The sequence below is a fragment of the Trachemys scripta genome, chromosome 2, assembly GCF_013100865.1.
Source record: "Trachemys scripta elegans isolate TJP31775 chromosome 2, CAS_Tse_1.0, whole genome shotgun sequence".
Classification (NCBI taxonomy): domain Eukaryota; kingdom Metazoa; phylum Chordata; order Testudines; family Emydidae; genus Trachemys; species Trachemys scripta.
In genome coordinates this window covers 201,978,070-202,002,414 of record NC_048299.1, presented here as the reverse complement: position 1 = coordinate 202,002,414, position 24,345 = coordinate 201,978,070, and the positions used below count along the sequence as shown (strand labels likewise).

Below are 24,345 nucleotides of genomic sequence, written 5' to 3'. Positions count from 1 at the left end.
GGCCCAAGCTGCATGTAGTGTTATAAAAACAGGGCTTGACATTTCTCTTTTTGTAACTTTATATAATGGAGCACTATACACCATTACTTTCCTCCTGGAAAATCATTTTACTCTTCTAATAGTCTGTTAAAGGGTAGCTTTGCTTTCTCCAATAAGATCTGAAGTGGAGCATGTTAAAATGGCTGTCTAACAGTCTAATCTATTAGGAGAAAGGAAGTTTCTTCTGTTAGAAGCGGTTCATATTTCTAGTATTCATTATTCTACCTCTGATTCAGACATAGGAGAAGTAGAAAAGAAAGGGGCAGGAGGAAGATTTCAAACAGCTTTATTTAAGATTATACTGTAAACTGGAATAGGATCCAAATGATCAGTTTGAGAAATTAGGACTAAAAGGAATATCTTTTTTGAGTTTCATTATCTTAACACCAAACTATATAAATCCCATTATGATTATCATAACATACTGGTGTAATATCTTCTAATAAAGGCTTGTTTAATGCTTTCTTACCTGGATATGGCACTCTACCCTTTGTTACCAGTTCTGTCAGCAAAATTCCAAAAGACCACACATCAGATTTGATTGTAAACCGACCATATAATGCTGCCTCAGGAGCTGTCCATTTAATTGGAAATTTGGCTCCTAAAACAGTGGAGAAAGACAGACACTTTTTTCTAGATACAGTTTGCTCACACTTTGTGCGTGCGTACACACACTAAAAGCTGTGTTATCTGGCCCTGTACAAACTGGAAAGCTCCATAAACTGACATTTCTAATCTTCATAGAAAGTCTGGTTTATAGTCCGGTTGGCGCGGGGCCGGCAGGCTCCCTACCTGGCTCCATGTGGCTCCCTGGAAGCGGCGACATGTCCCTGCTCCTCCTAGGCAGAGGTGTGGCAGGCGACTCTGTGCACTTCTGCCGTCCCCGCAGCTCTTGGCATGTGGGGAGCCACCTGAGGTGAGCACCCTCTGGATCTGGCACCCTACATCCCCTCCTGTGCCACAATCCCCTGCCCCGAGCCCCCTCCAGCACCCAAACTCCCTCCCAGAGCCCGCTCCCCACCCCCGAGTCCCGCGCTCCAACCCTCAGCCCCACACTGCCTCCAAACTCCCTCCCTCTTCGTTAACCAGCATTTTTCACTTATCAGAATTTAAATTTTGCTTTGCTAGTTCAATTAGTTGGATGGCTTAATATCTTTTAGTATAAAGGGATTTTTCAAACTGGAAAACATTAAAGCAATAAATATTGGCCAAGATTTTCAAAAAAGTGACCTGTGATTTTGGTGCCCAGCTTGAGTCACTTAAAAAGGGCCTTATTTTAAGGAAGAGCTGGGTACCCTCCCTCTGAAATTCAGACCTCTACAATGTGCCTCAGAGGTTGGGCAGCCAAAATCACTAGTCATTTTTGATAACTTAAGCCATTATCACCAAATAATTTTCAGAGTTTAATTACTGCAGCTTTCACTAACAGGAAAAGTAGTGGGGGTTGGGACCAAACATATATGCCTTCAAGGGTATGATTATTACATATATATGCATACATTTTCGGTATGTAGATAAGTACTCTGATACTCCCCTAAATTTGATATTTGAGCAAATAACTCAAAGTATATGGATTTATTTATACAGTAAATAAATCTGTCTTACCTTGTCTGGCAGTGTACTCATTGTCTTCTATTAACCTTGCTAAACCAAAATCTGCAATTTTACACACAAGATTATCTCCTACAAGAATGTTAGCTGCCCGAAGGTCTCTGTGGATGTAGTTCATTCTTTCAATGTACGCCATGCCATCAGCAATCTGAAAAAGAAAGGTTTTATTTAAAAGCTATTTTTGGTGACCATGCTCATTTCTCCAAAAACATAATGTATAACAAAGCAGTCTTTTTGGTGCCAGTTCTGCTATAAAATACATCACAGCTGGCCATTATAGCTTACTGATTATTAATAACGTGTATTTTACTCTAGGACATCTAATACAAAAATATTTATTGTAGCAAATTATAAAACTTCAACAGAAGCTGTAAAGAGTAAAAGCATATAGAACATTTAGCTGTGATCTTTGGTTGGTATATCTGTTTCACATTTTTAACATGTTTTCTATGTGGAAAATACTCATTTGTTGACTTATACAAAGTACCTGAGCAGCCATGTCAACTAACTGTGGAAGTTTTAAGCATTTCCCTTCTCCTTCTTTAAGGAAGTCTAGTAAGCTACCTGTAAAAAGAAGATAAATATAATTAAGGAAAAAACAGACACAATCATTAAGGTCTAGCTGAAAGCCTCTAAGAGAGAGTTTTTCAAAGGCACACATGGGATTTAGGTACCCAACTCCCATTGACTTTCGAAGTCCCAGTGCCTTTGAAAATCTCCCCCTAAATATTTCCTTCTCCAAAAGGAAATATTGGGTTTGCACGATCTAATAGTGTTCTTTTAACTGCACACATGAAAATTACTAACAGCAAGTTTCATCCAATTCTGCATGCTCCTCTGTTTAAAAAAAAAAAAAAAAAGGTCATAAGAACATCTCTCCTCCTCCCATATCTCTGTTACTTCCCCGCATTCCAGAAACAAGTGCTCACAAGGTCAATATGAAGAAAGCAGACATTAGGAATAAAATGCTGCTGTGTCACCTACTGGTACAATGCCTTGGATGCTCATGGGAATCGTTAAAAGGTTAGACTAAACTTTAATTAATCTATACAAAATCTTGACATTAATAGAATGTTATGGTTGCATAAGGAAGCACTTACAAGCCAGAAACTGCCCAAGATAACTTTGCACATGCCATCTTAACAGCGCTCCTTATTCACGTGTTTAATAGTCTATCTGTAAAATGGGGATCATAATATTGACCTCCTTTGTAAGACACTGAGCTCTACTGATGAAAACTGATGTAGGTATTATTTCTCAAATAATACATTATATAACCTTAGATACATGTGCAGAATCTTGCAATCCGGTGTGCCACTGTATATAGTAAGTAGTCTATGCAACTAATTTATTGAGAACATAATTCATTACATAATATTTAAATATATATTATTTCATAAAAAATATATCAAAAGAACATTAAGATTGCAAAATCAAGCACTCTAAAGTTCAGAAACGTGACTTAAGTCAGCTACCTTATGCATGTGCATTACAATACAGTCTTTAATTACATGATCCCAGTATTTTTCTGCTGGATCATCCATCTCTTCTCATCCCTTTGTCGTTGAACAAGCTAGGCTGTTTCCTCCCTGATAAATGGGAGACAGCAGGGGGAGCATTGAGAACAACGAAAGAGTTTCATTGCCCTCAGATCTGGTAACTGGTGCCAGAGTGGCCACCAGCAGCAAGAAGAAACAACTGCAGGAAAAGGCTTGCTCAGCCCCTGCAGCACTGGGATGGTGCAAGATCAGTCTGGTAGGCACACAGAAACTGTGTCAGGATGGAACATGTTTGGTGCAGACAGAATCTTTGAAGAATAATGCTGCCAGTCACTAGCAAACACGTTATTGGGCATGTGCAAACTGAAATGATTAGAAATGTATAATTTGGCTACATTTGGGTGGATTTTTTCACAGGGACAGCAAGAGATACATTGCTGACAGTAGCTTGACACCTTTGCCAAACTTCAAGTCCCTACTCTAAAGCATGGATACAGAACAGCTTTTCAATGAAATGGTTGTAATTAACATGGGCAAAAATAATATTTTCCTATAACCAACCTCATTCAAGGAAACAGCAAAACCATTTTGCTGAAAAGTGTTAAAAAAAAATAAAAAAAAAAAAAAAGGATTTCAGCCAGAGGCAGACACTCAATGGAAAATTTCTGCAGGAATTGTTGAAGTTTGCCAGACTAATGAGGAACTGAAAATAGGGTATTATAATGGAAAGCATCAAGCAACCTTAACTATATAGAGGTCTCTATCAGAGATATAGATAACAGCATCAGAGTGAAATGTGCTGGCATATATAAAGGGATTAAAATTACAACATTAATTCTTTCACTGACTATATCACTATAATTAATGCTTCATTAATACATCTGGCCATAAATGCACTTTTAAATTAAATATTTAGCACCTGCAAACTGGAGCACGATCATTTTTAGTTACACAGTACCCTTTGCTTTCATCAACTTAATTTAAAAGCATATATGTATATGTATAGGAAACATTACATTTGATACCAAAGTGAAAATTTATCCAACCAGTGTACCAACAGTATTGTCTATGGTCTGGAAGCAGCTGGATTAAACGAAACAGATATCAGAAGGCTGGAAGCAGTAGAGATGAGAGATTTTCAAAAGATAGCAGGTGTGAAGTGGAATGATTTTAAGACAAATGAAGATGTTAGGAGAGTAGGATGTAAAATCAGGATATGGGATTGGCTACAATCAAAAAGATGATGATGGTGGGGACACTGCAGAAAACAGATGATAGGATGCCAAATATATTTGGCATCCTATATATAAATAAATAAATAAATAAATAAATAAAACCAAGGTCAGTCAGACCTAGAGGTTGACAAGTAACCAGATGTCAGGACATCATACAGAGGGACATGACCAGGCTGGGCTTAACGGAGGAAGAAGCCATAGACAGGAATGAATGGCAACGCTGTATTGTTCCCTGTGCGTGCAAAGGTGCTCCAGGATTAGAAAAAGATAAGAGTGTTTCCTATCTGCCACTGTAATGCAATAGCTCCTTACGTGAAGTATCATGGCTATTTGTAAATGTAAATAATATTTCACATGAGGACAGTAAAAGTAATAGGGCATGCACATCTTACATTACTATGTTAAGTACTCTCAACACTAGCAAAATGGACTGCTACTGGACAACTGGAAGCTAATAAATTCTTAGGGTCAGGAAGCATCCTTGCATCACTGATGCTCCTTGTCAGCTACATACACCATTTAACAAAAACAGGAACATTTTATAGAATGTATAATGCTTTGTTTGCAGCCTCTCTTGCAGTGAAGAAGAAACATTATTTACTGCATAACTAAATACATTCATGTGTGTTTAGAGTATAATTTTTTTTTAAATTTTTGGATGTGAACTAAGTTTCCCTAAAATACATTAAGGAAGTTATTCTGCCACTCAACCTCAATTATATATTAGGGAAATTGTAATGTTACATAGTTTCAGTTTTTGCTCTCTCAAGATATCAAAGCAGCAATTTTGTTTGTTGTACGTTCTTCTTGATTCCAAAATCCATCTCCCCTCTCTAAGACACATATTTTAATAGTCTTTCCTCAACTACATATCACATTTATATAAAGAACACTAAAACATTAGTACTGCTTGAAAGGACTTGCAGTGATTTAATAACTGCTGCCTTTTAAGGAGTACAAATTATGGTCAATCTTAAATCTTGGTCTCTGATATAGTGGCTTGCCCAGCTGTAAGCATACCATAGGGGTTCAAGAAAATGTTCTCTTCAGTATGAAAATCTGTTAAAATGCTAAGAACTGGGGTAATTTAAGAAAGTCACATCTTCCAAAATGGTAAAGACAAAAATGGAATGAAAAATGTTAAAAAATAAACATGTCACAGACTTTTCAGAGCAACCTCATCATTGTAACTGCCACAATTTTAAATACATCTGATATATTTATAATCGCTTGCTACAATTTTCTGTTTAAAGGAACTGCGATGGGCCAAACCAGGATATCTGTGGTTGATGTTCTGCACTATTTCATGAGACATGAGATTTCCATATCCTGTTTCTTGAGGAAGGAGTATTGTGGAGGAGTAGAGACCTTACTCCAACTTCTAGTAATCTGCCTGACCAGGAAAAATGCTGTTGGGCTCTGTGGTGCTTCCATGCAGCTCTCTTTTCCTTGAAGAAGGTTGTTTTAATGTTGGAGTCTCTGAGGCTAGCTAGATGAACCGTGAGAGGTAGCGCTGGCTATTCTCTTGGGGTGGGGTGGGAAAAGCAGTGCAAATAATGAAAAATAATTACAAAACAAAACCACACCAAAACCAAAACCGAACAACCTGATTTGATTAAAATGCCATAACCTTATTGTTTCAATGGCTTTGTGCTACTGGGGGTAAACACTAACAAAACAGTTAATGCACTAGTATCAAACTGATTCCCTCCCCCCTCCACTGGCTTTTTACATTTTCAGAAAAATAATGAACAATTTGTCTCAGATTAAAATGGAAACATTTGCTGGAGTTTTACATTTGTAATATTGACAACTGTTCAGTAGATTTTTGTAATTCTTTATAGTAATCCTACTTTGTTTTGGCAACGTTCCAATTCAAGTTTTAATCTTTGTTTTGTGCCATTCCATCTCCAGTAAGTAAGTAAGTAAATACATACATACATAAATGGCTTATTTTAAACAGTGAAACCTGATTTCACAAGGCTGTTTTAAGATCTGCCATCAGAGAGACTGCTTCATTTCATTCATTTCCATTTTGCTTTTATTTTTAAAAGTTTGAAATCTTCAGTTCCTCTCCACCCTATTTGGCCTGATCCAAAGTTTTAAAAATATTTTATATGCTATATGCTCTTTGATATAATTTATAAATTTTATAATTTCAGTTTCTGACTTCAATCTGATTTCTATCCTCCTAACATTGCCACAACTCTCTCCAAGATGAGCACAAGAGATCAAATTCTTCAAAAATTAAAGTATTTAATTTGAGACCTGTTCTTTTTAAAGATTGTTTAATACTGGAAGTAAACATTTAAAGCCTATTACACACATCCTGAACCCTCAAACTTCTCTCTTTTTGGGGTGAGGGGTAGCCTGGGGAAAAAATACGAGGAAAAAGCACAGCAAACAATTTTAGTTTACAGTTTAGTTTGCAGAACTATTGCAAGTAGATCAAACTTAACAGTGTTTCTTTTAATTTCAGCAAGTTTTATTGATTCAATGGGATAATTACAAAGACTTCTCCCACTAACAGGCATCTCTGCCAGTTAGTTCCTAGCAACTAAAAACCTGGATCATTTGTAAAACCCATCTGGTTGAGTTCAGTAAATAAACAGATTTGAACAAATCATGGTAGCACAAAATTAAGAATAGAAAAAAAATCAGATTCAACAAAGATGATTTCAGAACCTATCATATGTTAAAACTCAATCACAAATTCACATGCTGGGCTAGGTTTACACATATCAGTATTCAACATGAATCAAAATATACCTTTTTTGGTTACTGGGACTTTTATTAACTTTTAAACGTAGTGCCTTCCAGTTAATATCACATACCTTTTGTCATGAATTCAGTGACTATGAAGATTGGCTCCTCAGAAACAACAGCATATAGCGGAACAAGTTTATCATGTCGTAATTTCTTCATGATCTGAGCCTCTTGCAGGAAAGCTTCTGGCATCATTGTACCAGGTTTTAGTGTTTTGATTGCTACTTTTGTGGTTCCATTCCACGTTCCTAGAGAAACCAGTACATTTTACTGCCTCAGCTATGCTTTTAAGAGGTTTTCAACTGAAATTACTTTCATTTTTTGTTTCAAAAAAAATTTTTTTTTAAGGGGATAAAGCAGTAAAAACTATACTGAAAATTAGCTTTGAATTTTACTATATATAAATATATAGAATTACCAAATACATATAATGAGGGCATAATTTAATTATGGAGATCTAGTAAATTACAAAACAAAATTATTTGTGTAGTCACGTAAACAACTGAGATGGAATTATTAAAGCTAATTTTTCAAATTAAAAAAAAAAAAAAAAAGGAGATATCCTATCTCCTAGAACTGGAAGGGACCTTGAAAGGTCATTGAGTCCAGCCCCCTGCCTTCACTAGCAGGACCAAATACTGATTTTGCCCCAAATCCCTAAGTGGCCCCCTCAAGGATTGAACTCACAACCCTGGGTTTAGCAGGCCAATGCTCAAACCACTGAGCTATCCCCTCCCCCCATTATAAAATTATAAATTTAAAACTGAAATTATAAACTAAAATTTTATAAACTAAAATTATAAATTAGCTTTATTCTGCTTCCCCTCATACTTGTTGTTGGGGTCTCCTCCTCCATTTATTACTTCTTGTTGCCACCTTTTCTCCTCCCAGCACACTTGTGATTGCCATTCCCTCCTCACTCTTCCTTTATGGTGGCTGGACTGCTTCATACCCCCTAATCTCAGAGTCCTTGCTACTGGCTAAAGCTCATAATTCATGGTGTGAATTCATATCCAAAAATTATAGGGGATTTTGCATTGAAAGCATGGTCCTTGACACATATCACTGCTATTAGTAATTTTGCCTTCAACTCTTCAGCAGATTATCTTTCTAGACTATGCTATTTTAGGTAAAAACAAAATTCCAAGAGGATAGGTGCACATATCATACTCTTACCCATCCATACTTCCCCAAAGCATCCTTGGCCCAGCTTAACTTCTAGCCGCAAAGACTCTCTAGGTATTTCCCAGGCATCTTTTGATAGTCCCTGGGTCTGGGGTTTCACAGTTGGACACACAGTCGTTAGTTTATGACACAGGCCATCAGCATGTTCTGGATAATTGGAAAATGAAATCATTTAAGTTAAATAATATGCAAAAGACTATGATAAAAGGAAATAAAATACAAAGAATGTCTATCAAAAAGTTGTTTTTTTTTTTGCCATAGCTAAAGAGAGCTTTATTATTTAAAAAAAAAGAGCACACTTACTAAAAGAACCACCAGACACATATGGTATGTCTACATTGCAATGTAAGCCCCAGGGTTGGTGGGACTCGAGTCAGCTGACCCATGTTAGACTTTTCTAAACCAGGCTTGAACCTGGGGCTCCAGTGTCCATGCTGCAGTGCGCAGACCCAAATCAAAATCGACCATATCCCAAAGTTCCTAGCACCCTCCCGAAACGTGGCTGCTCTAGCCCTTTGACCACAGTGCACTGTGGGAAAACTTTATTGCCCACCCTGCATGTTACAGGAAGTTTGATCAGCCCAACAACACAGGCTACTGAGAAGACTTTGTGGTCTGTGCACTCCCAGCTACCGAAGCCAGTAACATGGAGGCGACACCTTTTGAAGAACTTCTCTAGCTTGCGCTTTTACTCCTGTGTCAGGAAACAGGTAGAGCGTCCATGAGGTGCTGGTGGACATTTTGGGGTTGTTTTCTGAACCACTAAAGGCACCTGACAGAGCTTAGAATAGAGCAGGTGGAGGTATACCCATACATCGTGGACTTGCGCTGGCTGATGCTGCTCAGTACATTCGGTATAGCTGCTGATGCCCCCTACGTAGACTGACGCTTCTTGTGCGGGGCCATAAGCACAGACTGGTGGGATCACATCATCATGCAGACCTGGGATGACCATCTGTGGGTCCCGAACTTTTGCATGAAGAAGGCTACATGTCTGGAGTTTATAGGCAGCTTGTCTCAATCCTCCAGCGTAAAAGACAGGTCCATTGCCAACCAGTTCGGTGTCAGAAAGTTGATTGTGGGTAAAGTGGTGGCAGACATTTCTGAGGCAATCAGACATGTGGTTTACCCCATGTGGGCATAAAAAATAATCCTGAGGTAAATTACTGACTTTGAGAGAATGGGGTTTCCAAAGTGCACCGGAACCATTGATGGGACTTATAGTTTGCCCTCCTCAAGAAACACGAGTACATAAACCACAAAGGGTACTACTCCATTGTTATGCATGCCCTCATGGACCACAGAAGATGATTTATGAATGTCAACAAGAGTTGCATTGGGAAGTTCATGATGCCAGGGTTTTTCACCCATTGGGAGTCTGTATTTATGGACAGGCTGGGACACACTTCCCATCAAATGACACGGTCATAAATTGAGTTATTGTCCCTACCATTGTTCTGGGGAACCCCGCCATGCCCCCTTTTGCCTTGGCTTATGAAACCATACTCTGGTTTCAGAGGTTCTGGCAAAAGATGGTTTAATTACTCTGTCAACAGGTGTAGAATAATTGTGAAATGTTCATTTGAATCCTGGTGGAGATGTATGTCTACCGACCCATTTGGATGTCAGTCATCAATGTTGTCCAAATTACTGTGCTGTACTCTTTGTAGTAAGATGAGGCCCTGAAACAAACTCTTGTATCAAAGGCAGGCCCCACTCACAGAACTTGGTAAGAAGAGGGTTGCTAGAAGCAAGTGCATCCACAAATAAGTGCTAATAAGAGGAACTTGTGCCAAGATGACATGAGAACACTCCACAGACATAACAAGGAACAGGCAGGTGCATCTTAAAGACAGGGTCAAAAGGACAGCACGATGGATAGATCTGTTTGAAACAACATAATCAAAGGAGGAGACAGCACCCGAATGAGCCAAGGGGCTGTATTTCAATAAGTCAGTAGGGATGAAGAACAGGAGTACTTGTGGCACTTTAGAGACTAACAAATTTATTAGAGCACAAGCTTTCGTGGACTACAGCCCACTTCTTCGGATGCATATAGAGTGGAATAAATATTGAGGAGATATACACACACACACACACACACACACACACAGAGAGAGAGCATAAACAGGTGGGAGTTGTCTTACCAACTCTGAGAGGCCAATTAAGTAAGAGAAAAAAAACTTTTGAAGTGATAATCAAGATAGCCCAGTACAGACAGTTTGATAAGAAGTGTGAGAATACTTACAAGGGGAGATAAATTCAATGTTTGTAATGACTCAGCCATTCCCACTCCTTATTCGATCCTGAGTTGATTGTGTCTAGTTTACATATCAATTCCAGCTCAGCAGTCTCTCTTTGGAGTCTGTTTTTGAAGTTTTTCTGTTGTAATATAGCCACCCGCAGGTCTGTCATTGAATGACCAGACAGGTTAAAGTGTTCTCCCACTGGTTTTTGAGTATTTTGATTCCTGATGTCAGATTTGTGTCCATTAATTCTTTTGCGTAGAGACTGTCCGGTTTGGCCAATGTACATGGCAGAGGGGCATTGCTGGCACATGATGGCATATATCACATTGGTAGATGTGCAGGTGAACGAGCCCCTGATGGTATGGCTGATGTGATTAGGTCCTATGATGATGTCACTTGAATAGATATGTGGACAGAGATGGCATCGGGCTTTGTTACAAGGATAGGTTCCTGGGTCAGTGGTTTTGTTCAGTGATGTGTGGTTGCTGGTGAGTATTTGCTTTAGGTTGGGGGGTTGTCTGTAAGCGAGGACAGGTCTGTCTCCCAAGATCTGTGAGAGTAAAAGATCATCTTTCAGGATAGGTTGTAGATCTCTGATGATGCGCTGGAGAGATTTTAGTTGGGGGCTGAAGGTGACAGCTAGTGGTGTTCTGTTATTTTCTTTGTTGGGCCTGTCTTGTAGGAGGTGACTTCTGGGTACTCGTCTGGCTCTGTCAATCTGTTTTTTCACTTCAGCAGGTGGGTATTGGAGTTTTAAGAATGCTTGATAGAGATCTTGTAGGTGCTTGTCTCTATCTGATGGATTGGAGCAAATGCGGTTATATCTTAGAGCTTGGCTGTAGACAATGGATCATGTGGTGTGTCCTGGATGGAAGCTGGAGGCATGTAGGTAAGTGTAGCGGTCAGTAGGTTTCCGGTATAGAGTGGTATTTATGTGACCATCGCTTATTAGCACAGTAGTGTCCAGGAAATGGACCGCTTGTGTGGATTGATCTAGGCTGAGGTTGATGGTGGGATGGAAATTATTGAAATCATGGTGAAATTCCTCAAGGGCTTCTTTTCCATGGGTCCAGATGATGAAGATGTCATCAATGTAGCGCAAGTAGAGTAGGGGCGTTAGGGGACGAGGAGTAATCTGTCCTGTAACTGTATAAAAGTAGGTCCCGGAGTGCACATCTTTGTCTGGCCTAGGGGGCAGTGGAAAGTCCCGCCACTGACTGAGCCGGTCCATTGCCACGGGGCACAAATTCGTAGTATGTCTTGTAAAGTCTACCGGAAACTATTACTGTGCTTTGTTTAACAATAAACCTGGCTCGGGTTCCTTCGTACCTTACTAGAGTCTGTGGTCTTTGGGGATTCTCTCGGGGTTTGCTGTGTTAGCTATCTGCGCAGAGCCGGGGCAGCACACAGAGGGAACACACATGCAGCCGACGGTTATCATCGAACAAGAGCAGAGCACCACACCGGTAGCTACAGACAACACTCTTCACAATCTTTGTGAAGCCAGAAGTGAGCCATTTTCCCCTAAATGGACCCATGACAGCAAGGGGCTGCTGAATTGGCACACTCAGCCAGAAAGTGCACCTACCACAGCTGGAGCTGGATGCACCCAGGCTACAGAAGTTGGGAATGGTTTGTGCACTCACATTATAGACTTACATGACAACTGAAGAGGGGAACAGTACCTTTCTGAATGTGCTTGTGGAGGGATAGGACTGCGGCTCATCAATTGTGAAGGATTTCAGTGCTTGGGGAGCAGTGGGGGTTTGATTGCCATGAAATGTATTTATGAATGACCTGACCATTTATGAAATGGGGGCCAGGGGCTGATTTACAGTATGGATTGATGTAAGGAAGTGGTTAAAGTATAGATTTATGTAGATAACCATACTGAGGAAGTGCGTTTGCAAACTAATTCCTAATTGCCCCAATCATGTGTTTATCTTTGTTATTTTAAATACACATTGTATGATGTGATGCAGCGATCGCAATACACTTTCTTGATGAAATAAAAGCTTTATTTATAAACATGTATTAGAAAAGTACAACATTCACCCATTGCCAGGCAGCCAGCTGCCATTACCAAGCCAAACATCAGTAACAGAACCTTTAAGAAAAAAAACAAAAAAAAACCCCATAGTGCATGAACAAATGGAAACAGTGAAACCATGTGCAAGACAGAAGCCCCTTACTGTTGCATGTGCCCCTCCCCCCCCATTGTCCTTTCCTTGTTTGCCATGCACTTGGCAGTGGGGGTGGAGGCATCCATATGGGAGCGGGTCCAATATGGAGGACTACACGGGGCAAACTTACCCTGCCTAGCTGTTCATGGGGCCCAATTGCATGGGCCACCCATCCATGGAGTTTTCCAAGCTGTTTCTGGACTGCATCACCGGGTACCACACAGGGGACTCAGGCTGTGGCGCTGGTAATGCAGCAGGAGCCACTATTCGTGACTATTAGTTATATCAGCTGCTCAAACAATTCTTTTTGCTGGGGTCTGTCCTCCATCCTTAGCTGCCGTTCTTGTTCCAGGAACTGCGAAGCAAGTGCCTGCTCTCTCACTGAAGCTGTGCAGCCTGCCAGAGCCTCTCCTGCCCTCAAGCTGTGCAGCCAGCCAGAGCCTCTCCTCTAGCCATAAGTCCCTCTCTGTTTATGGTATTGGACCTGCTTGTTGGCCCTGTCCAGGACTTCAATCACAAATTCATCACGGAAATGCTTCCTCTCGGAATGGTCCGTGAAGGCACACTGACCTAGGCGTCTGCTGCGGTGTGGGTGAGCTGTGGAGGTATCAGAGCCAGTAGTGGTCAAGGGGGCTGGAATAGGACAAGTCACAGAGGGCTATTGTCTCAATAGCTCACTGCAGGAGCATAGAAATTGTGGAAATTCAAGGACAGAAAACTTTACTTTTCCAAACTGAACTTTAATATATTGTAAGTAGAATGCTTCAGACCACAGAAACTCCCTGGACACAGCCTGGTTAATCTCAGCAAAGGAAGTGCAGAGACAATGGTAAGTTAAACATTCAAAATATGTTTTTTGTTTTCTAAAAATTGCAGAACTACTTGGTTAGGAGAGGTGCCATCAGCAGCCATGCTACAAAAGCTTTTTCTATTATTTCAGGACTTCCATATTTTGGAAGATACAACGGCTGCTGTGGTGCCCAATCGGCAAAGGAGATTTTATTTCAAGCTGCTGGTGGGACACCTGCAGTGTATGCAACCTAAGTATTCAAATGTGTAGTGACTGAACAGCTCATCTATGAATGAAGTGGGCTGGTCAGCTACTCGGGTGGCCATAGAAAATATGCCCTTCCCCAAAACGTGACTGCTTATCTGGAGTTCCCACTTCAGGAAAAGTTTGTGGCTATCAGCATCTGGGATTGGGTCAGAATTCATAAAGGGGACTCAACAGGTATTAGCTTCCGTATGGCTTAGCCTGTATGGAACTCCACAGCTGCAGGCAAATACAGAGAACTCCACAGCCATCCTCCTTGTCTCTTCCCCCATTTCCGGACAAAATTTCAAGTTGAATTTGGGGCAAATGATTTTTTTTCACCTATGGACTGCATGGACTACCTTTAACTGAAATGGACTAGATTTGTAAATGGAACACATTCATTCCCTCCTGCCCCAGCCCCAGCGGGCTGTGCCTCGGGGGTGGGGGTGGGAGGGGGAAAAAAAAAAAAAAAAAAAAAAAAAAAAAAAATCAAACAGCTCCTTTGAGTATGGCCCCAGGATGTGCTGCTGCTTCTCCTGCTACAAAACCTCCTCTGGGACCGGTTTCAGTAAGAGAGTCACTTCACTGTCCTCACTTGGCACCTGCTGCTGGCTCCTATCAGTCCCCATGTTGGATTCTGGGGCTAGAAAGGCGCCATTCTGGCTGACCAAATCATGGTGCACTACTGTTGGCTCCATGTTCAGTGCAGTGCCCAGCATCCAGCCAAACTCCATATAAAACAGGCATGATGTTGGCAAGTTGTCCAAGGTGCAGTTCTGGTTCCTGTTTTCATGTACTCAGTCTTGAGCAACTGAATCCACTCTGGTTAATTTGCAATGCTGCCAGCTTCTTTGTTATTTGCTGGTATGTGTAGTCATTCCCGGTACTCTTACTAAAATCCACTGTTTTGCTGGCCTCACTCTAGAGATGCGCCAAAATCTGGCTGTGCATCCATGACCATGAAGCAGTGAACTTTGCAAAAGGCTTGTTCTGATCATCTCCACTGCAAACACAGAAGGCTCTCTGATGGAATGTTTGCAGCCGACAACAGACGGGTTAAACGCTGACTCATGAAGCTGCTGCACTACACCAAGGGGGGTTGCTTCCATTTCCCTGGAGTCAACAGGAGATTCTTGGGATAGAGAGGACAATGGAAGTTGTCCCATGGGATACTTTTGTCAGACTCCCAGGGTCCCGAGGTGATGTGTGCGCGCGCGCACTCTGTGTCTACACCAAAAAGTAATAGGGCTAACCTTTGGTCCCTGATAAATTCCTGGGTCCGAGCCTGAGAGATGAGTGTGTAGACAAAAGGGGGGTTTGGGCTCAAGTATGAGTGAGCCCATTGCAATGTAAACATACCCATGTACCATTTACTTAAATTTCTTTTCTTGTAAAAAACATTAAACTAGTATTGGACCATAGGGACTTCAGCCTACCTGTATAGTGTTTAACCAACTTCTGTAGAGAATCAAATTGTGCTCTAGTTGTGATATAGTATCCACCACTGTCAAGTTTTCTGATTTTGTAGTGTTTTACATTATCGCCTCTGACCTCATCCCAGTCACGGATAGAAAGGGAATAAGCACCTAGAAAAAACAGTTAAAATTTTGTTTCTTACAAAGATGTGTATATATGAAACAATTAACTCATTTGCCCTAGAAAGGAAGTAAGCTTTAAAAAAAAAAAAAAATACCTTTAGTGGTTTCACTCTCTCGTACTAAAAAAATACCACGTTGGTTCCCAGGATTTAAAAGTAATCTCTCTGCATCTTTTCTGCCCATCTTACCAAAATACCATCTAGAAGAAGTTAAAGAAAATATTTGATAAGGTAAGTGAAGATACTGTGGTAATAATCTGCATAAAATAGCACTATAAATTCTGCTTTATAAATTTCACTTCCCCCCCCCCTCAAATTTTAGGGGCCTTTCCTAGGCCCTTACACCTAAATAGGCAGCAAGGTCTTGAGATACAGATGCAATGCTGCTTTATTATCATTACTCATGTAGTGATTTATAACAGAAGGCCAAATATTAAAGTGTTTCTGCTCATAATGCAAACTCCCAAACACTGATATTCATCTAAATATAGTTCACGCAAATCTATATTACTACTATCTGTTGGACTACTGATAAGGAACAGCAGGGATTTAAGTATCTGTCTTCACTCTTAACAGCAAAATCTCTGGACTGAGTTTCCATTCACTGCAAAGAAATTCTGACTTCTACATTAAGGGGCACTGTGCTAGCATATTTTACAGGTTATATTTTTCTATTCATTTAATAGACTCATAGAAACACAGGGCTGGAAGGGACCTCGAGAAATCATCAAGTCCAGCCCCCTGCACTGAGGCAGGATCAAGTAAACCCACACCATCCCTCACAGGTGTTTGTCCCACCTGTTTTTAAAAACCTTCAGTGATGCAGGTTCCACAACGTCCCTTGAATGCCTATTCCAGACCTTATCTACCTTATACAACTCTACCCCAATATAATGCGACCCGATATAACATGAATTCGGATATAACGCGGTAAAGCAGTGCTCCAGGGGGCGGGGCTGTGCACTCCGGTGGATCAAAGCAAGTTCGATATAACGCGGTTTCACCTATAATGCGGTAAGATTTTTTGGCTCCCGAGGACAGTGTTATATCGAGGTAGAGGTGTAGTTTGAAAGTTTTTTCTAATATCTAACTTTAAACTCTCTTGCTTCAGATTAAGTCCATTACTTTTTGTCCTACCTTCAGAGGACAGGGAGAACAACTGGTCAGTTTTTCTAAAGCTTAATCATTTTTGTTGCTCTCCGCTGGATTCTCTCCAGTTTATTACATTTTTCCTGAAGTGTGGCACCTAGAACTGGACACAGTACTCCAGCTGAGACCTCACCAGTGCTGAGTAGAGCAGGATAATTAACTCCTGAGTCTTACATATGACAGTGCTGTTAATACACCTCAGAATAATATTAGCTTTTTTCACAATTTCATCACATTGTTGACTCTCATTCAAATTGTGATCAACACCAGTGGTTCTCAAACTGGGGGTCAGGACCCCTCAGGGGGTCGCGAGGTTATTACATGGGGGGTCAGGAGCTGTCAGCTTCCATCCCAAACCCTGCTTTGCCTCCAGGGCCTTAAATATATTTTAAAAAGTGTTTTTAATTTATAAAGCAGGCTCGCACTCAAAGGCTTGCTACATGAAATGGGTCACCAGTACAAAAGTTTGAGAACCACTGCTCTACATCCTTATCAGCATTACTACCTCCCTAGACAGTTAGTCCCCATTTTGTAGTTGTTCATTTGATTTTGCCTTCTAAGTGAAATACTTTGCACTTGTCTTTATTAAAGGTTATCTTGTTGCTTTCCGACCAGCTCTCCAATTTGTCAAGGTAATTTTGAATTCTAACCCTAACCTCCAAAGTGCTTGCAACTCCTCCCAGCTTGGTGTCATCCACAAATTTTAAAAGCATGGTCTCCACTTCTTTATCCAAGACCTTAATGAAAATATTAATAGCACTGGACCCAGGACTGACCCCTGCAGGACCCCACTAAATACACCCTCCCAGTTTGACAGTGAACCATTGATAATTGTTCTTTTTGTATGGTCTTTCAACCAGTTCTGTACCCATGTTACAGTAATTTCATCTAGACCACGTCACTATTTGATTAGAAATGTAATGTGGGACCATGACAAAAGCCTTATTAAAATCAAGACATAGCACATCTACTGCATCCCCCTATCCACTAGGCCAGTAACCCTGTCTAAGAAGGAAATTAAGTTGGTTTGGCATGATTTATTTTTGACAAATCCAAGCTGGCTATTCCTTACAACCCTATTATTCTATAGGTGCTCACAAATTGATTATTAAATAATTTGTCCCATAATTTGTATCTATTAATATACAAAAAGAAGCCCTTCTCTGTAAGCGCTAGGTTCCCTTGACATATTAACAGAACATAAAACCCAGGACCAAACCTAACACCTTCCTCTGATCTTCCTCAGAGACTAGGCTCAACAGCACAGGCTGGATCAGATGAAAAAAATACATTACCAGCATACTGAAAACACTGCAGCAGCCCATGCTTCCTTACTATCCCTCTTAGCAGCCTTGTTGCATGTAAAACAGGAGGATTATGTAATTTAAAAGTATGTGTACGCACAAGTGCATGCATGGCTCTGCCTACATGTGTACGCATACACTATGCACCTGGAACTATCCATACAATAAGCGCTTTTTACCCCTCTCACCTGCATTCTGCCAACTTGTTCATCTTTGTACTATTTCTAACATTCCAAACAGCTGCCATTTACCCTGCCTAAACATGAGCCATAAAAAGTAATTCCTTTTTATACCCCCAAAATATATTCTCCTGATTTGCAGGACAGGCAAAATTTAGTCATGGGCCAGTATAAGTTTAAGGTCCAAACTGTGAACCACCATGGCTAGGAAGAGCACTTATTCCTACCCCAGTAGATAAGATACTGTGCTTCAAAAATCATGAAAGGATGTACATTTTTTTTTAAGTTTCTAGTGTTTTAATTTGGGGCTTGTGCATTTAGAATCATGGCATCAAGCGAGGCTAGCTTTATAGCTGGAGGGAAGTGAAAAACAGTACCAATAATCTCTCTAAAATGTTTTTAAAAAACTGTTGCACGTCATACAGGGAAAAAAGTAAATGGTGCAGTATATAATGGCTTTATCGGCACTCCTTTTGAATGATCTGCAAACTAAGTTAGGCATTCCAAACTCAAGACAGTAAAATTTTTCTAGCACACCACACTTATTTTTCTGCCATACCGTACTTGTAGTTTGAAAATAAATGTAAATATACACAAATTACAGATACACGTGCCTCCCCACTCCAATTTATACTTTTAAGTTGATTTGGGTGTAAACTATCTTATTGAATGAAGAGGTTTTCAATTTGAGTAACTACCTCCCATTAAAAATCCTCTTCATCAGAGTATTACAACATTCCACAAAATAATTTTTAAACTGCCATTTTTTTTTACTCCTTGAAAAAATAAAAGGAGAATTTATATGAACTTTTCATAATAATTTCATATGTATATTATGGTGGTATTCAGAAGGCACATAGTAGATATGGCTCCTGCCTCGAAAAGTTTACAATATAATTCTTTCAGGCTCAGAAGTCACTGCCTAAGAGGTAAAATACTGGTACTTTCACAATGTGTGATGCTCTTTCCCCTTTAACTCCACCAGCAAGCTCAATGGAAAATCTGTAAATGCTCTTAAAAGTCAAGGGCTAATAACTGAACTCTGGATCATCCCATTTTGAGAACTAGAGCAATATTTAATAGAAGTGGCAATTCTTTAAAATAGTTAAAGGATTAAAATTCAGCTTGTCCCCTCTTTTCTACACTTGAGAACCAGCTTTCTAACTCACCTGCTACAATCCTCCCTATATTCTTTACTCCTAGGGGAATTCTGCATTAAAAAATTAAAAATTTTGCACATAATATTTTAAAGTTCTGCAAAATTCTGCATATTTTATTGGTTAAAATAATGCAATATAATCACACTGGTTTCAATTATTTTGCCAATTTATTTAAACTATAGTACAATGGACGGAGAATGGGAGTGGGGAGCATTGGAGGAAATCCTCAACCCCCCCCGTCTAATAGTAACGTAGCTAGTATTGACCCTTTACTTCTAGTTATTAATCAACAAATATATGCAGCCATATGCTCAGTGTTACATCATAGGCAACTGAAGAGCAAGTGAGGGCTGGGGACTGAAACTCAGAATTTATATTGGCTACTGACCTTTCTGGAGATGGTCAGTAGCAAACAGTTCATGGAGTACATTTTGATAGGAAATTTTTTCAGCCCAAAAATTTAGACGAGTTCAATCACTAAAGCACCATAAGCATTTATAAGGCCACACTGTCCTTTACAATAAGGAGCCTTTATACCACTCTGGCAATGTAAAGGAGCCTTAACATTTTTAAGCCTGTTTTATACTCCCGGGGGAATTCACCAAGAACAATGGAAACAATTCACTAAGCAGGCAGGCTGCTACATTCAACTCTGCCTGAGGGGACAAAGCTTGCCCAACACCTACCTCCTCAGAAACACCCCAAAGCCCTGCCCCTCCACGCCAAGCGTGCTGCAGTACAGAGCGAGAGGGACAGAATGCATCTCTTTCTCTCTCACACACGACTACCCAGTCCCCCTCCCCTCTGCCCTGACGGTGATTTACATCTCTACTGGCTGCTCTGGCACTCAAACTGATCTGCCTACGCTGCAGGGGAAGGGCGCATGACTGCTTTTATGGCTTCCCTTTGCTTTCCCATCAGAAGTCATTTTTCTGTGGGGAAGCAAAGAAATCTGCGGGGGCCATGAATTCTGTGCATGTGCAGTGATGCAGAATTCCCCCAAGAGTAACTCTTTGGGTAACATCTCACTTCCAGAAACAATCCCGGAACCTTGGGTAGTACAGCACTAGCATCTCCATTGATGCCACTGCTTGGCCATCACAGGTGCAGCACTGCAGCCATAGTAATTATGATAAACTTCAATAAGGAATTTTAAATATTTTTTTGGCTATATAGAACAGCATTTTGTAAGCAGCTGAAAGATTTAATTTTTAAGAACAAATGGCTGTGTCTCTCTGATGCAGTTGCTATTTAATATTAAAGGGCAAGGTAGTGGCAGCAGAAGCAGTAGTGCTATAATGAAGTCTCAGACTGAGATTCAGGAAACAAGTTGGGAATTGGGCTACTTTCCTAGAAGTGCAGTGAGATGTGTGACGAAAAGGACTGGAAAAGTCCTGACCACATAACAGGGCTGGGAAACACTCCCACTGCCAGCATTGTGGAGGCAAAGGCAGTAGAGCCCTGTAAGTCTTAATGCAATAACTAGGTGCCCTCCATCTAGCAAACAAGCACTACCTGAGACATCTCAGAATCCCTAAAGTAACTCCAGGTGATTCCTTAGCTACTACATTAAAGATTATGGGCTGTGTCTGTATTCAGTTGTAAGAAGTGCTGGCAGTAAAAACGGTAATGTTGCCTCAATTCTCAGTGATCTTTGGGGATGCTGAGCAATTTTCTGTCCCCTAACACAGATCTGTCCCTTAGATTTGGAGGAATCAATGGCTTTAAACCCTGAACAGCTTGGGAATGCCCTCTGTGTAAAAGGTTTGCTTAGAACTTTGATTTCACTCACTGTCAGGGTGATGAATCCTGCTGGGTCTGCCCACCCCAGTTAATAAACAACATTTTATAAACTGCATTCCAAAGTGTACATATCTTGATTGAAAAACAGATGTCTGTTAGATGTAAGCAATAACAAATTGAAGTGTATGGTTCTAACTGAGGTTTCTTCACACTCGGGCATATTCCTGACTTTTTTTTTTTTTTTTTTTTTTTATAAACACACACACACACACACACACACACACACACACACACTCTCATACCTATTTAAGCATTCCACTAAAAAGTTAGTCACATATCTATACTTGTTACTATTTAAGTAGTATTCCCATCCATTAATTAGTGAGAAGTATCATATTCCTACTTTAGCGAATTAAAATGTTATCTTGGTACTTATATGGCACTGTAATAAATTAGTTCCTACATATAATTTACTAAGAAATTGTGGGAAAAAATGACTGATGAAAAACTGAATAATGCCTTACTCTTCTGCCTGAATGGAGTCCGCAGGAGCTACATAATTGCTCGGGATGTAACCAGTCTTTCCTGTAGCAATGGATCTTGCTTCCCACCAGTCTCCTTCCCTGAAATGCAACAGCAATTATCTTTAAAATGCATAAACATTGCCTCTGTTACAGGATGATGTATTATCGTTCACAAATATTCAACTCAGATCAAATTCTAGCCAATGCAAACTTAAATTCAGAGGACATTAACCCAGCTAGAATGCGGTACCTGCAAGTACATTTTTCACTTCATCATAAGCTGTATGTGTACATCTTAATTTCGTTTAATATTTTAAAACAAAAATACGTACAAGAGAAAGACAGTTACTCTACATCTTACATGTCAGTAATAGACTGCTTTGTTAAATGATTATTAAGCAAAGATATTGGTGTTCCAGGTATATATTGCAAAGTTCAATTTTTAGGCTGGTGTTTTAGAAGTGTCTTCTAATCGCTTTCACACATTTCAGACAAATATTTGCCACTGTTCACCATTTGGACAAAATGGCATCTCAAAAACCAAGTCTGTGGCTGCGTTGGGAATGGAACCCAGTTCTCTAGTCCTTTTCTGTTGAATCGAGATCTCTAAGTACTGTTCTGTAGCTACCACAGCAGGCTGCCTTTATGTACATACTGAGCTACAAGGGAGGGACAAAGTAAATAAATAAAATTGTGTACAAATTTTAGATTAGAGAATTATACGAAATGAGCATATTACCACATGTAGTTCTAGGATTGCCAACCCTCCAGGATTGTCCTGGAATCTCCAGGAATTAAAGATTAATTTTAATTGAATATTATGTCATGTAATAAAACCTGCAGGAATACATCCAAACAAAATTGGCAACCCTGTGATTCAAAGGAGGGATTTGAATCTATATCTCCCACCTCCCAGGCGAGTGCCTTAATCACCAAGCTCTTTACCTCTTTGGCCCAATGAATATTTAAGTATTACATAAAATGGAACAACTTCAAGAGAAGTGGTTGAGAGCTGCTCACCCCAGAAAACCCTTTAGACCATTGGCTAGGATGCTCACCTGGGAGGGGGGAGATCTGAATCCTTGCTCCAGAGTTGGGATTCAAACCCAACTGGGCTCCTGCTTCCAGGCAAGTGCCCCAAACACTGAACTAAAAGGTCAGAACAGGACACCCCCTCCGTTTTTGGATTACACAAATTGGGCTTTTCCAGTTTGCTGACAAATTCAAATTATTTTCAGAATTAAACCAAGTATTTTTCTCTGAAGTTTGGTTTGCTGGCCAAACTGAAAAAAAATAAAATAAAATTATTTATCCAGCTCTAATTAGCATGTTAATGTCATCCTCTTAAGCCTATATTTATGGAGCTTTGTAAATCAGGTGAAAACCGGTCTACTCTTTGTTGAAAAATCTTAAAAGGTATCTGAAATGTTCTTAAAAGGTATTTATTTTCAACGTACAACTAATTATAGAAGTCTCTGGCAGAAAATACTTACGTGTTGTTTATTATCTGGAACCGTTCGCCCTTCTTAAACGAAAGATCATCTGTAGTTCTAGCTTCATAATCATATAAGGCCACAAAAACAGTTACACCACCTTGAAAAGAAAAGAGGCATGTCATGTAGCAATACCACTGTAAGATTAATTATTAAAAAAAAAAAAAAAAAAAGAAGTCTGACAGCAGCTAATCAATTTTGCTTTGAAAACAAAGTGTTCTCTGCATACTAGATCCTGTCAATCTGCAAAAGCTGACTTATCAATAAACTGGCTAACTTCTTTTGATTAAGAGAGAATTTATATAAAAAGAATCCTCAGATAAGGTGAGTTGAGTTATAAAAAACAGATTATAGCAGTTCATTAGAGAATCAAGAGTGTGGTACTTTCAGTCAGAGCATATATAGAGCTTAATATACACAAGACATCAAGAATGATAAACTCAAATGTTGCTTTTTAAAAATATATTTTAAAGAAGTGATATACAATACATTCAAAAGCCATTATCATCTTTAAGTTTTTAACTTAGATTTTTATAAACTAAACTAGTTTTATGGCAGAACGTCTCCAGACATTACACTATGGATTCTCCACTTTCTGGAACTAAATATCAAGATCTATACATGGGATTAACTGGACAAGAGGCCAATTTCAGAGGGGACAAAGAATTTTCATTCTATTATGCTTTAAAAAAAGTCCTCATTATAGCATAATTCCATCCAATACTAAAACACACATGTTATCTCCCAGCCATAAAAAGCAGGAAGGGAGACCGGTGTTGAGGATGACGCATAGCTGAATCACTCTTGGAGGAGTGCAGAGTAAGATTTTTCATAAGAGAAGTGAGCTCTCTGCATCAATCCATTTGTCCTGAGGCAGAGAGCAAAGTTGCTAGGAGGCCCTAAGCTAAATTTGTGGAAGACATCTCGTTAGATCATTCATGAAATCACATCAAGTCAACACTATGAGAAAGAAGCAAAACTGAAAATTAAGTTTACAGTCATATAAGGATTTAAAAAGAATTGCAACAGCCTAGACCACAAAGAATTTAGCCTGTTATAAATAGAGAATTGGCCACAGCTTGCCCAAGAAATTGAGCATGATGTCTGCACTTTTTCAGAAGTTGAAGGATGGTGCATAAAACAAACTAAATCAGCATGATTTTCATCAGTTTTGCCTGGTAACCACTCGCTTAGTCTGAAGTCAAGGTGATGCACAAAACATGAAAATGGTGAGAATGTACACAGAAATATACAATGATGCTCTAAGATAAGGGAACAAGCTGTATCTGATTATATTTTAAGCTTCAACATCTGACGAAAGTTAATACTCTCTAGAGTGCCATTATGACAGATGCATTGATTGCTTACCAGCCAACCGACATGTTTCATGATA

At 39.8% G+C, this 24,345-nt stretch overlaps 1 protein-coding gene across 1 annotated transcript in view; it reads right to left on the bottom strand.

The window, feature by feature from the left end:
* Positions 1-24,345, bottom strand: part of YES1 (YES proto-oncogene 1, Src family tyrosine kinase) — a 73,876-nt gene that overhangs the window by 6,348 nt on the left and 43,183 nt on the right. The window contains exons 3-11 of the mRNA XM_034762726.1: positions 22,953-23,052; positions 21,460-21,558; positions 15,497-15,600; positions 15,240-15,389; positions 8,327-8,482; positions 7,219-7,398; positions 2,138-2,214; positions 1,645-1,798; positions 509-640 (exon numbers count right to left, since the gene is read on the bottom strand). Coding sequence (XP_034618617.1) covers positions 509-640; positions 1,645-1,798; positions 2,138-2,214; positions 7,219-7,398; positions 8,327-8,482; positions 15,240-15,389; positions 15,497-15,600; positions 21,460-21,558; positions 22,953-23,052 — 1,152 coding nt within the window. The remainder of the gene's footprint in view (positions 1-508; positions 641-1,644; positions 1,799-2,137; positions 2,215-7,218; positions 7,399-8,326; positions 8,483-15,239; positions 15,390-15,496; positions 15,601-21,459; positions 21,559-22,952; positions 23,053-24,345) is intronic.